The sequence below is a fragment of the Drosophila obscura genome, unplaced genomic scaffold (assembly GCF_018151105.1).
Source record: "Drosophila obscura isolate BZ-5 IFL unplaced genomic scaffold, ASM1815110v1 contig_75, whole genome shotgun sequence".
In the NCBI taxonomy this organism is placed as follows: Eukaryota; Metazoa; Arthropoda; class Insecta; order Diptera; family Drosophilidae; genus Drosophila; species Drosophila obscura.
In genome coordinates, this window is record NW_024542867.1 from 1,197,681 (window position 1) to 1,211,989 (window position 14,309).

At 54.3% G+C, this 14,309-nt stretch overlaps 1 protein-coding gene across 1 annotated transcript; it reads left to right on the top strand.

Annotated features, from left to right (window-relative positions):
• The first annotated feature begins 11,257 nt into the window (after positions 1-11,257).
• On the top strand, positions 11,258-12,292 carry LOC121405165 (eukaryotic translation initiation factor 4 gamma-like). The gene has a single exon (XM_041595772.1). It carries the CDS (start codon positions 11,258-11,260, stop codon positions 12,290-12,292), a length of 1,035 nt encoding a protein of 344 aa, XP_041451706.1.
• The last annotated feature ends 2,017 nt before the right edge of the window (positions 12,293-14,309 follow it).

The window sequence follows — 14,309 nt, forward strand, 5'->3', positions numbered from 1 at the left end:
GCACTGAGTTTAGGGCATTTTTGTTATACACTGGCATTGTAGCTCTTAAGGATACAATCCATGAAGAGCAGTGTCGCGTCAAGACGCAATGTTTTTATTTGGAGAAAATTTGAAGTCTAGTGTAAGATAGTTTAGGGCGAAGCGGGAGCGCAATAAAGCTCTCTCTCGCTCTTGGCGAATTCGCCCCGCTTCGCCGCCCTAGATAAGTTAGGCTTAAGAATTTTTTATAACGAGAAGGAAAAAAGAGTCGATAAATAGTTTGAATGAGCGCACGTCCCTTTTTTAGTCTCCCTCCGTCTTTCGTTAAATATATAAAATTTGCAGCCACCAAACTCGGTTTTTTTGTTAAAGTTCATTTAGAAAAACTATTCTAAAATTTCATGGCGCCCCCGGGTGGACTCGCAAATTAATATAGCAAAAAAAGGAAGAAAGTGACAGTGACACGAGTGGTGAACAAAATATATGTAAATCATATTGAATATTAAGTGTATATAATATACACCTGCCCGCGTCGCGTGTGTGTGCAAGATCAACCCCCCAAATAACACACCTAAAACTACCGCGACGGACGGCTAACAAACATACAACAAAAATACCTAGCGATCTCAACCACCGAGGGATATCCATTCCAAAAGACATTTGCCACCTGCCAAGGAAAGTGGAATTCCCAGGATCTCTTACATACATACTAGAGGTATTTGTGCAAAAAATTGAAAGCTCGAGCAAAGACAAAATCATTCAAATCTCCTAGTTACTGTCTTGTGCTAAAAGAAGTGCACCTCGCTTTCAATTCTTGGCACATCCGTATGACATAGTAGAGCTAGATTTGCATGTATTTAGTAGAGTTTGTACATATATTACATATATCACATACATCATACCATCTTGGACGCAGAACATATACAGATAATTTATAACTGCAATCACTGTCGCCCCTTTCCCCCTTTCTCGTTTTCGTTGAGCAAATATATAGTTGGGTCATTGGCCAAGTGCACACATACCAACGTAGCAGCTGCAGCGGTGAATTTTCGTTCTCGCTTTTGCTCGTCACCGTTGCTGACCGTCGTTGTTGTTGGTGTGTTCTTGCGTTTGGCGCGTTTAAGGCAAACCGTTCGCCAAGCGACGCGCTACCCTGTAATCGTCGGGTATATAGTTTTGGTGCAAAGGATCCAACTGTCAATTTGTCAAAGCGTGCCTCGAAATTCAATTGGGTGTCTATCGGTCGGTCAGCCAGGCCTAGCATACACAAGCGCCAACACAGCTTAAACACACACACATGTGCATATGTTCACAGCTTCAGCGGTGAATTTTTCGTTTTCGCTTGTCACCGTTGCTGTTTGTTGTTGTTCTTGTGTGTTTTGTGTTGGCACGCCTGCGTAAACAGATCGCCAAGTGCCTCGATACCCTTTAATCGTCGGGTATATCGATTTTTCGCCTCATTTGGCATCGACACCCTAGGTCCGTCTTAAACAGATCGCCAATTGCCTCGATACCCTTTAATCGTCGGGTATATCGATTGTTCGCCTCATTTGGCTTCAACACCCTAGGTCCGTATTTAACCGATCGCTACGTGGTGCGATACCCTCTAGTCGCCGGGTATATTGTTTTCGACCTAATTTGGGTACACCTTCCTGTTTCGACAATTTCCGCCGCAGCAAATAATATTATCGTGAGAAAAGCCCTGATTAGTGATTCACTTAAGTATCGAGAGTCAAGATGAATCCCAAATCAGATCATAAGCCTATTCTTGAAGAGCTAAAAAAGAAGCTCAGCTCCCGTGTCAAAGGCATTCGCCGACTATCGGACCGGCTGGAAGCTGGGGAGATTCCGCTGCAGTTGACAGAGCTCGAGTGCAGACTCGACGTACTGAAAGCAACTATAGCCAAGGCAAGCCAAGTTCAAGAATCAATCGAAGAAATAGATAGTGACGATGACTTTGGAGCCGAGTTGGAAGAACTCTCGATTGTAACCAAGGCAAAGATAATGTCGCTTATCGACGCCTTGAAGACAGCCAGTGATACAATACCTTCAGTATCAGCTTCTGTAGCCCCAACTCGTGCTCGACTTCCGAAGTTAGCCCTGCCAAAGTTCAGCGGAAAATATTCGGAATTCAAAGGCTTCATTACTTTATTTGAGACTCTTGTTCACAATGACGAAAGCATTCCAGTTATCGAAAAGTTTAACCATTTGCTTTCATGCCTCTCTGGTGAAGCGTTGGGCGTTCCAAGTAACCGAGAGCAATTATGAGAAAGCCATGGCTAGCTTAAAACGGGTCTATGATAACGAATGTCTGATCTTTATGAACCATATTGCTGCCCTATTTAGTCTTCCCAAAATGACCCAGCAATCTGCATCGTCCTTAAGGAACCTAATCGATACCACTTCATCGATATATGGTTCCTTGTTGTGTAGCGATGACCAAAAGCTCGAATGCAATGCTTATTCATCTCGTCTGAACAGAGTCGATCCGTGACCAAACAAAAATGGGAAGAACAGCTCGTTTGCAAAACTTAATTGCAGTCAGCCTCGGCCGAAGACCGGCAAACCAAAGCAGGAGCAGAAAGCTGTGCCAAGCAAGCCTCACAATCGGAGCTCATTCGCGTGCTCTACTCGATGCTAAAAACCAACATGTAGTTACTGCAATGCAAAAGACCATTTGTTGACTACTGCAGTCCATTTGCGCGGCTTGAGTGATGCAAAGTTCGAGTGTCAAATCGGCATCGCTCTGCATCACTGCTGCAACGGCCCTGTGTACGATGCAAAGCTGGCAAGTGTCGAGTGTGTGGCCGCCACATCATGCCTTATTGCATAGGTACACAGTTGTGGATAAAAGTTTAGCGTACCATCACCCCCAGGCCTCCCCCCTAGTCAGAGTAACCCTTCCACTTCGCATGCACTCCATGCGACAGCTTGGATAGGTAATTCGGCAACGTCGATCGTAAGCGTCCGAACTAAAATGGAGGTATGTTTGGCCCGAGCACTGCTTGACTTGGGTCACAAACTAACTTCATAACTGAGGACCTGGCACAGCGCTTACAGATCCGTGGGGAGTCGTGCATCAACTTGCTTGGAATTGGAGAATGAATTCCAAGTCAAGAAAAAGTACACACGGTGGTGAAGTCGCGAATCATGGTAGTGAGTTCTCGGTCGATTTCTGGATTCTGAAGTCAATCTCGGGATACCACCCTGATCACGCACTTAATGTGAGTGACTGGAAAATCCGAAGAACCTACCCTGCAGACCCATATTCTCAAGCCACAAAGATAGATATGTTGTAGGTAGAGTCATTTTCGAACTCATCGGTTGGTCAAATTAGACAGGTCCTGATGACTATCCAACTCTGCAGAAAACGCTTCTCGGTTGGATTGTGTCTGGAAGATACAGTCCAAAGGTGACTGTCACCCAGGAAGCGAGGAACTGTCTGAGTGGAGAAGAGTCAGTGGTGTCTATCGACAACACACTACAAAAGTTTTGGTCACTAGAAGAATTGCCATCTTCTAAAAAGCCTTTAACTCCTGAACACAAGTTATGTGAGGAGCATTATAGAAAGACTACTCAAGTCTTGCCTTCAGGTCGGTTTGAAGTACGGCTGCCGTTTAAATCCGATCCAAATTGCTTAGGCAATTCCTTCGAGATTGCTAAACGGCGGTTTTTGTCGCTCGAAAGAAGATTGTCCCGCGACCCTGAGTTGAAGAAAATGTACTTGGAATTCATGGAAGAGTACCTCTCCTTAGGTCATATGTCGCCGACTGACAATACTTTTCCTTCTGCTCCACACTACGTAATTCCACATCAGTGTGTCCTTCGGCCCCAAAGTACGTCCACCAAGCTTCGCGTCGTGTTCGATGCGTCGTCAAAGACGTCCTCTCAGGTGGCCTTGAATGACATTCTGATGGTCGGACCGACTATTCAAGAGGAGTTATACTCAACGCTGCTCCGCTTCCGTCTGAACAGGTTCGCCCTGACTGCCTATGTAAAAAAGATGTATCGCCAAGTGATGGTGAATGAAGCGGACAGGCAGTTTCAGTTGATCGTGTGGAGAAGAGACCCATCTGAGTCCTTGAGAATATACCAGCTCAACACTGTAACATATGGGACTGGACCTGCCCCATTTTTGGCTATTCGGTGTTTGAAAAGGTTGAGTGAGTCTGCAAAGCTCTCATTCCCAAAGGCTGCTAAAGTTATCGGGTCCGACTTTTATGTCGATGATATGTTGACTGGTGCTGGTTGCGTGGAGGAGTTAAAGACAATTAAGTCTGATGTGGCTCAGGTTCTTCAAACGCCAGGGTTTGAGCTGACCAAGTGGTTCTCGAACTCACCTGAAGTCTCAGCATCCGAGAGCACAGTTAAACCGATAACGATCTCGGACTCGGAGTCAACCAATGCGTTGGGAATATTGTGGCTACCGCATGAAGACGTCTTTAGGTTTCAAATTGACAGTTCAGTCATGGGTCTCCGAGCGACAAAACGGAACATATTATCGGTGACATCAAAGCTGTTTGACCCCCTTGGTTTGTTAAGCCCCTTGGTAATCAAGGGAAAGATCCTACTGCAGGAGCTGTGGCTTAACAAACTAGATTGGGATGAGTCAATTCCAATGAATCTGGAAACCTCTTGGAACTTTCTAAAAGAATCCTTGGGTCAGCTGGAGAAGATTGCCATACCTCGCTTTGTGCATACTGATCCCATGTCACCGATACAAGTACATGCCTTTGCCGACGCCTCCATGAGAGCTTATGGAGCATGCGTCTATATCCGTAGTAAGACTGCAGAAGGTTTCAAGGTCTCGTTGTTGACCGCAAAGTCGAAAGTAGCGCCGCTCAAGACGAAAACGCTTCCATGGCTTGAGTAATGTGCCGATCACCTTCTCGCGGATCTCTGTCACCGACTCAAATCGCTACTCGAGGTGCCGATTGAACGAATGGTATGTTGGTCGGATTCGGAAGTGACCCTTCATTGGATCCGATCCCACCCTTCGTCGTTATCAACATTCGTTGCGAACCGAGTAGCTGAGATTCAGGAGTGGTCAGATGATGCTACGTGGCGGCATGTTCCAACTAAACAGAACCCAGCAGACATAGTTTCGAGAGGTTGTGACATTGAGGAGATTTCGCAGTCGATCTGGTTTAGTGGACCAGCGTTTTTGAAGGAAGAAGAAGAGAGCTGGCCCAGAAATCCCCACTTCGAGCTTTCTGAGGAAGAGCTGAAGCTGGAAACCAGGAAGACAGCGGTCGGACTGACCGTGGCCGCTAAATCAATTGATTTTGTGGAGATAATAGAGGGATACTCGTCGCCCCTCAAGAGTGTTCGTTTACGTGTTCCGCTTCATCCGAAAATGTAATGACAAAAGTCTTAAATTTGAAGTCAGTCCGTCACCAGTAGAGTACGATGAGGCTTTTCACAAAATTGTCGAGCTGATCCAAAAAAACGAGTATCAGGAAGAGATCGAAAGGGTTCGTAAAGGCACCAGGTTAGGCCCCAGTCTTCAGCGATTGAATCCCTTCATCAACGAAGAAATGGGGACTTGGTGCTCCTTTTCGTTGTTGCGAGTTGGGGGGCGACTAGTTAACGCTCCTATGTCATACCATGCCAAGTTTCCTTTGCTGTTGACAAAACGCTCGCAGTTTGTGCAGACTGTGAGGAATGATATCCTCACACGCGTGGACCGGACCCTAAGGGGTTAAGGTCTATCCGGGTGTCCGGATAACCGGATAACGGCGAATTGCCTGGGAGAGTCTCGCTCAAGGGAGGGGCAACGGAGAGAGCCGCGATCGGAGGGCGCTACCAGGGAGAGTAAATGAGCGCGGAAGAGAGGCGGGATAGTGGGATCAGGCCGGCAGTGGTCCAGCGCATGACCTTTTATGGACATGCGATCACGCCAACAGCGGGGTCCCGTTGCGAAGCAAGTGGAAGGCAGAAGAGAGGCGGGATAGTGGGATCGGGCCGGCAGTGGTCCAGCGCATGACCATTTATGGCCATGCGATCACGCCCCACGTTGGGCGCCAGTTGTAACGAACCGGTTTTGTCCGCCATGTGTGCGCTTGGCGTACTCAGCGGTCGGTGGGTTCGCTGCAACGAATTTGGGTGTTGCCCGGGGGACAAAGCAGAAAGACTTGGTTGGCTTCTTTATACACGAGTTCTTTATTAGTATCTTAGGAAGTACGCTTAAGGACGACAACTTAGCCTATTCTTTGGTTTAGCACTATGATCACTGTCACGTTTGGTCCTTCTCGCCCACTCGCCGTTCCTCGGAATCCCCAAGCGTGCACTGTCGGCTCTGAGAACTGGTACGACAACGACTCCTAGCGTTAAGCCCAAGTCCGCCGTACTCAGTTCGCACACGACACGTTCGCTCTCACTGGATCCTTCCGTTGCGCGAGCGGTACACCAGGTCCTTTCTCTTGACGCTTTTTGGGTAACTTTCTGACTCTCCTCGATATTCGCTGTCACACGCACTTGCACTCTCCGCACTTGACTGGACTTGACTGGACCTGGTTCAGTGTGGCCTAGCCTTTGGACTGCAGCTGGAAGGTACGCTGTCCGAGATGCGCCGGGCATTCAAAGACTGGGTGGAGAACCATGAAAAATTGCTCCAGGAGGTGAGAACGCGGAAGAAGAGATGGGGAGAACCCTTCAAGGATTATATGGTGGAGAAGCAGACGCTCATCCGGCCATTGAAGTGCCCACCAGAGGAGGAGTTGGAATTAATCCGAGAGAACAGCATGCCGGGCCTAAGGATGTTCATCCGACCACATAGATGCAAGGATCTGGAAACGCTGATGACCCTGGCGGATGAGTTTGAAGCGCTGGAGAGGGATCGGGTGGAATTCCAACGAGAGGACCCGACGAGTCGGGCGAAGGCCAATAACCCATTCACAAAGACGGCCGGGCCGGAGGTATGTCGACGATGCAAGGAAGAGCCAGTGACCAACACCACCAAGTCTGCGGACCGAAACCAACGCCATCAACGGCAGAAGAGCAGGTAAACACCAACGTGGAGGGGGATTCGTAAAGAACCCCGCACAAGCATGTCGGCGTTGTGGGAGTGACGCACATTGGGCGCAAGCATGCTCAGGGCGCCCACTGACATACTGCTGGCGGTACGGCCAGGTCGGCGTGATGACATGGCAATGCTGCAAACGGGCCGGAAACGCCCCGCGACCCAAGCCACGAAGGGCCGTGCCGGGGTCGCAAGAGGAGGCCCCAACAACCTAGTCGGCGGACTCGCCGAGGAGGAAGTGCAGCTATCCGCTGTGGTGGTGATCGCAGGAAATCGCACGATGGATACCGGGGCCACCAGCAGTTTCATTAGCTGCGAATTGGCGGAGCAGCTACGGGGAGTCGGACGCGAGCACGAGACGAAGACACGCGTGCGGCTGGCGGACGGCCACAGTCAAGAGGTGAATACACAACTCGAAGTGGAAATGGCCTTCGGAGACAAGAAGGTGTGGATGTCGCTGCTCGTGCTACCGGGCGTGATCGACGCGTTGGTCCTCGGCTGGGACTTCCTGACCGCAGTCGGCGCAGAGGTGACCTGTGCGGGGCACAGGGTCGTGATCCCTGCGAAAGGCCGACAGGACGGACGGCCGGAGGAGAGGCTATCCGTGGCGGTAGTGGAGGCCATCGCGGCGCCCTCGACAGACGGAGAGGGGGTGACCGAGTCCCCAGAGGAAGGGTCGAGTGAGGAGACGCGGGAGAAGGAAACGGTAGAAGGATTCCTCGATCGGGAATTGGCCGAGTTCAAGGAGATGACGGGGACGGCCAACGTGGCGGTGCACACGATCACAATGAGGGATGCACAGCCCATCAAGCAAAGATACTACCCCAAGAATCCCAAGATGCAGGCCGAGATCGACCAAAAGGTAGACGAGCTAATCGAGCTGGGATGCATTGAGCCATCGCGGAGCCCCTACAGTTCGCCGATCGTGATGGTCAAAAAGAAAACTGGGCAGTGGAGACTGTGTGTCGATTTCCGTCAGGTTAACGCAAAATCGGTCAAGGATGCCTACCCCATGCCAAGGATAGACTTCATCCTGGATCAGTTGAGAGAGGCTCGCTTTATCAGCAGCCTAGATCTGAAGGATGGGTATTGGCAGATTCCCCTGGAAGCGGCCAGCAGACCGATTACCGCCTTCACGGTGCCAGGAAAAGGGCTGTTCCAGTGGAAGGTGATGCCATTTGGACTACACTCCGCATCTGCCACATTTCAGCGCGCACTGGACAGTGTAATTGGACCCGAAATGATGCCCCATGCCTTTGCCTATCAGGACGACATCATAGTCATAGGAAAGACCCAGGAAGAGCACCAGCGGATTAAAGGGGTGTTCAGGCGTCTAAAGAGGCAAATTTGAGGCTGAACATCGGAAAGTGCCAGTTCTTCCGACAGGAGTTGCGATACTTAGGACACCTGGTGACGGGGGAGGGCATCTGCACGGATCCCGAGAAGGTGGCAGCGATAGCCGAACTACAGCCCCCAAGCAGTGTCAAGGAGCTACGTCAGTATCTAGGCGTGGCCTCGTGGTATCGAAGGTTCGTACCCGATTTCGCCACATTGGTACAGCCACTGAGCGCGCTATTGAAGAAGAAGGCGAAGTGGGTGTGGACGGAGGCGCAGCAGCAGGCGTTTGAGGCGGTAAAAGGTCAACTGGTGGCAGACCCAGTGCTGGCCTGTCCAGATTTCAGGAGGAAGTTTGTGCTGCAGACGGATGCCAGTGATTACGGGCTGGGCGCGATCCTTACCCAGGAAACCGAGAGAGGAGAAAGAGTCATCTCGTACGCCAGTAGAACGCTCAAAAGTGCTGAGAGGAATTACTCGGCGACCGAAAAGGAGTGCCTGGCCATTGTATGGGCCATAAGGAAGTTAAAGCCGTACTTAGAGGGATATCACTTCAAGGTGGTCCCCGACCATATGGCGTTGAAGTGGCTTAACAGCATCGAAAGCCCAACAGGAAGAGTCGCCCGGTGGGCCCTAGAACTACAATAGTACGATTTCGAGATTGCGTATAGAAAGGGACAACTCAACGTGGTGGCCGATGCGCTCTCCCGGCAGCCGCTGGTGGAGCGGTGTATGAGAGTGGACGACGAACCAGTCGGGGTCTCTGAAACGGTGGCCCCATGTGCGTGGATAGCGAAAGTGAAGGACCAAATCAAAAAAGAACCCGAGAAGTTCCCCGACTACGTGGAGGAGGCGGGGAAGGTGTATAGGCACATTCCCCACAGAGCCGGAGACGAGGAAGTCGCGGCCTGGAAGATGTGTGTCCCGAGAGACCTACGGGACCAAGGAAAACCACGACACACCGGAGGCGGGACATTCCGGAGGAAGGAAGACCATGGCGCGCGTAGCGGGCGTAGAGACGTGAGGGCCTACGTGAGGAAGTGCGAGGTATGTTTAAGGTTCAAACCAAATCAACAACAAGCCGCCGGAAAGATGCTGACTCAGGTGCCCGAGGAACCCTGGGTGACGGTGTGTGCGGATTTCGTGGGACCACTGCCCAGGTCTAAGCACGGGAATTCAATGCTGCTGGTGCTGGTGGACAGGTTCTCGAAGTGGACAGAGTTAGTGCCACTAAGGAAGGCCACGGCTGAGACACTCACAAAAGCGGTACGAGAACGCATAGTGGCGCGATTCGGAGTGCCGAAGGTGATAATTACGGACAACGGAGTCCAGTTTACAAGCCGGATTTTCAAAAAGTTTCTAGAGCAGATGGGGGTCAGACACCAGTTCACGGCACCATATACGCCCCAGGAGAATCCCACGGAACGCACGAACAGGACGGTAAAAACCATGATTGCGCAATTCTGCGAGGGGGACCAAAGATGCTGGGACGAGAAGTGGCCAGAACTCATGTTGGCAGTGAACTCGGGCGTGTCCGACTCAACAGGGTACTCTCCTGCATTTATTGTCCAAGGCCGGGAACCACGTCTGCCAAAAGCCCTATTCGATGAGGAAACAATAGGGACCGGCCAGGGCACGCTCACGCCGGACGAGAACGCAAGCAAGCTGAGAGAATTGTTTCAGTTGGTGAGGCGGAACCTGGAAAGGGCAGCGCAGGACCAGGCGAGGTTCTACAATCTGAGGAGAAGGCCCTGGAAGCCGAAGATCGGAGAGGTGGTGTGGGCGAAACAACACCATTTATCAAAGGCGGCTGAGGGGTTTGCAGCAAAACTGGCGCCAAAATATGCGGGTCCGTACACGATAATGGATTTCGTGTCACCCGTCATCTGCCGACTGAAGAGCGCCAACGATAATCGGATGAGGACAGCCCACATTAGCGATCTGAAACCGCAACCGAGGGAGGAGGGGACATAAGGCATACCCCTAAAGAAGTTCTACACGAAGGCGAAAAGGAAGAAAGGGAGGAGCCAAGGCCGCGGCGAATAGCAGGATCGGGCGTGAAGATATCTGGAAGAGATGAACGTTAACATCGGAAGGAAAAAAAGAAAGGTCAATGATACCCGACAGGTTTGGAATCGCGGATACGGACGGTGAGGTGCGTCGGAGTACACGGTGATCCCAGATGGGGGTCCGAGGAGGGGCCAATATCCGGATCCACTCCAGGACACCAGGGGCGGTTTTCGAGCGTCGGGAACGATCAGATCGGATGCCGCCCGTACGCAGTCTGCCGGGCGGGGAATCGGATGATCCTCGGGTCCGAGCTGCTGTACGGGGGGACGTCCGGAGTGCGATCGATCCGAAGACGGAAGAAGCTGACCGGGTGGCGGGCCGTCATTCGGCAACCCGGGCGAAAGGCCGGAGGGCCTGTTGTTCGCGGGCTGGGAATGATGGTCAGCATCCTGGGGTGAGTCTGGGGTCGGGCTGGAAAGAGAGGAAAATGAGATGTGGGATCCCAGGAAGCTGGATAGTTACCGTGTACAAAAGCAAATCCACTCGGTGTAGTGATCGAACCACGCTATGGCCGGGAAAAAGGAAGGAAAAAAAAAAACCTAAAACAAAATAAGTCGTGAGATAAAAAAAAAAAAAAAAGGAGAGGTGGACTTATCAGAGACAAGTGTGCCTAACGACCCTGAGACGGCTGTGTAGGGTTAACGCGGCGAATAGGTTGGATAAACGGTACTTGGTCGTCTCTCATTGGTAGAAGAAAGAGAGACTCAGAATAATGAGAGAGAGCGAAGTGAGAGGCTCAGGCAAAGCCCCGTTAGGCGGAACGATGGACACGGACCCCAGGAATATAAAAGGGGAGCGCGTCCGTCACTCGGTTTTTTTCGCGCACGTGTCAGGAAAAAAAAAAAGGTTAAGATGAGGCAGCACATGGCGAGATATTTGGCGGAGCAACAGAGCTTGATGCGACGGGGATATTATGCCTCGTTGTCCCGGAGCCAGCGACGAGCGAATCGGCTCTCGCAGGATGGCGAAGGGCAACGGAGGGAGGCGTCCCCTGAGCTGCAGCTCCTTGCGTCCCCACTGATCTCATCGGAAGGGTCAGTGGGAGCCACAGGGTCGCCGCTGGTGTCTCCTGGGGCCAGCGAAGCCGACAGCGACGTGGTGATGACAAGCTGGGAGCCAGCCCCCAAGAAGGCTCGACCAGTGGCGAAGCGGCCCTCAACAGAGGCGGAGGAGCGACCGACGGTGAGGCGGCCACCGACAGACGCCGAGGAGCGGGAAGCCGAGGCGAAGCGGCCCTCAACAGAGGCGGAGGAGCGACCGACGGTGAGGCGGCCACCGACAGACGCCGAGGAGCGGGAAGCCGAGGAGAAGCGGGTCGCGGAGTGGCGGCGGCGGATCGCGCTAGAAGCAGCAAAGGAGGCGCTGCGACAGCGGCAGGTCTGGGAGGACGCGCGGGCGCTGGCGAAGAGTCTGAAGGCCACGCAGGAGGCGGAGCAAGCGGCCGAGGAGGCCAAGGAAAAGGCCCGGCGGGAGGCGGAGGAGCACCACCGGACGTGTGTGCTGGAAAAGGTGGCGGCCGAATTGCGAGAGAAGGAGCGGCGGAGGGCCGAGGAGAAGAGCCGCGAGGAAGAGGCAAGGCGGGGCGCAGAGGAGGAGGAGAGGCCACGGCAGAAGAAGAGTGGCAGGAGCGACTACGTCGGGCGGAAGAGGAGGAGGAGGGCCTGTGGCAGCCTTCCCCTACGACACCAGAGCCCGAAGACCGTGGCCAGGCCGCGCCGGACGAGGAGGAGGAGGAGCTGTGGCAGCGACGACCGCGGACCGAGGAAGAGGCGAGGTTCCCCGAAGGAGGACGGGGGCCCCAAGCCTCGTCCCAGCAATAGCGGCCGGGAGCGGACGCCTCGTTGCAGCAGCAGCAACACCAGTGGTAGGGACCACAAGGCGCGGTGATCGGGCCGTACGTAACGCAGGAGGTACGTACGGCGGTGCGGGGAGGAATGGTGTGGCACCACCAAATCCTCCACATCACCTGGGCATCGGGGCCGGCACCTAGGGAGCCGGAGGCTCCGGAAGAAGCGCGGGTGTGGGAGGAGACGCCGGCCCGACGGAGCAATGGCCGCGACCCAAGGGGGCGGTCGGCGGCAGCGGAGCCAGCAGCGGAACCGGCAGCGGCGAGCGCGACGGCAGAGTCGGCGGCGGCAGCGGAGCCCACGGTGGAACCAGCAACGACGGCAGAGTCGGCGGCGGCAGCGGAGCCAGCAACGGCGAGCGCGGCGGCAGAGGCGGCGGCGGCAGCGGAACCAGCAACGCCGGGCGCGGCGGCAAAGTCGGCGGCGGCAGCGGAGCCCACGGTGGAACCAGCAGAGGCGAAGGCGGCGGCAGAGTCCGCGGCGGCAGCGGAGCCCACGGCGGAACCAGCAACGCAAAACGCGACGGCAAAGTCGGAGGCGGCAGCGGAGCCCACGGTGGAACCAGCAGAGGCGAAGGCGGCGGCAGAGTCGGCGGCGGCAGCGGAGCCAGCGACGGCGAGCGCCACGGCAGAGTCAGCGACGGCAGCGGAACCAACAGCGCCGGGCGCAGCGGCAGAGTCGGCGGCGGCAGAGGCGACGGCGGCAGCGGAGCCAGCAACGGCGAGCGCAGCGACGACGGCAGCGAAGGCGGTAGCGGAGCCAGCCGCGAGCGCGGCGGGAGTATGCTCACCTGAGCCATGGGAGCGGGGTCCGTGGCAGTGGCCCGCGCCGGAAGCCAGGCGCGCAAATCCAAGGCCGGAGCGGCAGTTGTCGTGTCCGGAGGAGCGGGAGAGACCGCGGGCGCCCATGCAGCGCCAGGCGTCGTGGCCGCAGGCACAGCTAGGGGCGGAGGGCCCACGCTGGCGGCCCGTGAGACGGGAGGAGTGGCCAGGGGCGGTGGAGCGCGTCCTGGCTCGAACGAGGTTCACCTCGAGGCGCATCAAGCGGCTGGTGAACGACGGAGGGGTCCGGTACCGGGTAACGGTGTCCCGGGACCACCAGGAGGTCTTCCGAGAATCTGGGGCTCGGTAAAAACATAATAGAGAGATTGAGAATAAAAAAAAAGAAAAAAGGAAAACACAAACGGAAAGCAGACTTACGGGGAAGGAGGGGAGGCCACCGCGAGACGTGGCAGAGCGGCGGCAGAGGCCGGCAAGCCACGGCCGAGATGAATGGGGCTGCCGATACCGCACGGTGGTCAATGCGCAGGTGAAGGCAAGCGATCCGTGCCGGTGTCTAAAGGATGGAAAGTGAGAGAGATGGTCGATGTAGAAGAGTGTAAAGGCACTTACCATCGTCCATTAACAATTCCTCGTTGCGGAAGTGGAGTACGCACGCGGCCAAGAGAGTGATATCGAGTAGGACAGAAAACCATCCCTACATCATATCGATGGCCTATATGCAGCCCTGTAATAGTCGCACGCGCGTGCGCATTTCACCGATCCGGCAGCACCCCATCAGGTAAGCCCGGCAGGGGGTGTCAGAACGCGCCCGGTCCAGCAGAGGGCGCCAGAACGCGCCTGGGCCGGCAGAGGGCGCCAGAACACGCCCGGTTTAAAGGCGCGGGCGGCCGTTTGAATGTAGAATTTAACGGCCGGGTTTACAAGAGGTCGCCGAAGGGAGATTTTTTCGTTGGGAAAGAAAGGGGGAAGTGTGAGGAATGATATCCTCACACGCGTGGACCCTAAGGGGTTAAGGTCTATCCGGGTGTCCGGATAACCGGATAACGGCGAATTGCCTGGGAGAGTCTCGCTCAAGGGAGGGGCAACGGAGAGAGCCGCGATCGGAGGGCGCTACCAGGGAGAGTAAATGAGCGCGGAAGAGAGGCGGGATAGTAGGATCGGGCCGGCAGTGGTCCAGCGCATGACCATTTATGGCCATGCGATCACGCCACCGGTTGGGTCCCGTTACGAAGCAGGTGGAGAGCATCAGACGAGCCGATGGAAAATACCGCCGAC

What these genes read in the sequence shown, in the direction of transcription:
- LOC121405165 (XM_041595772.1), top strand. Translation starts at nt 11,258, where the DNA reads ATGAGGCAGCACATGGCGAGATATTTGGCGGAGCAACAGAGCTTGATG.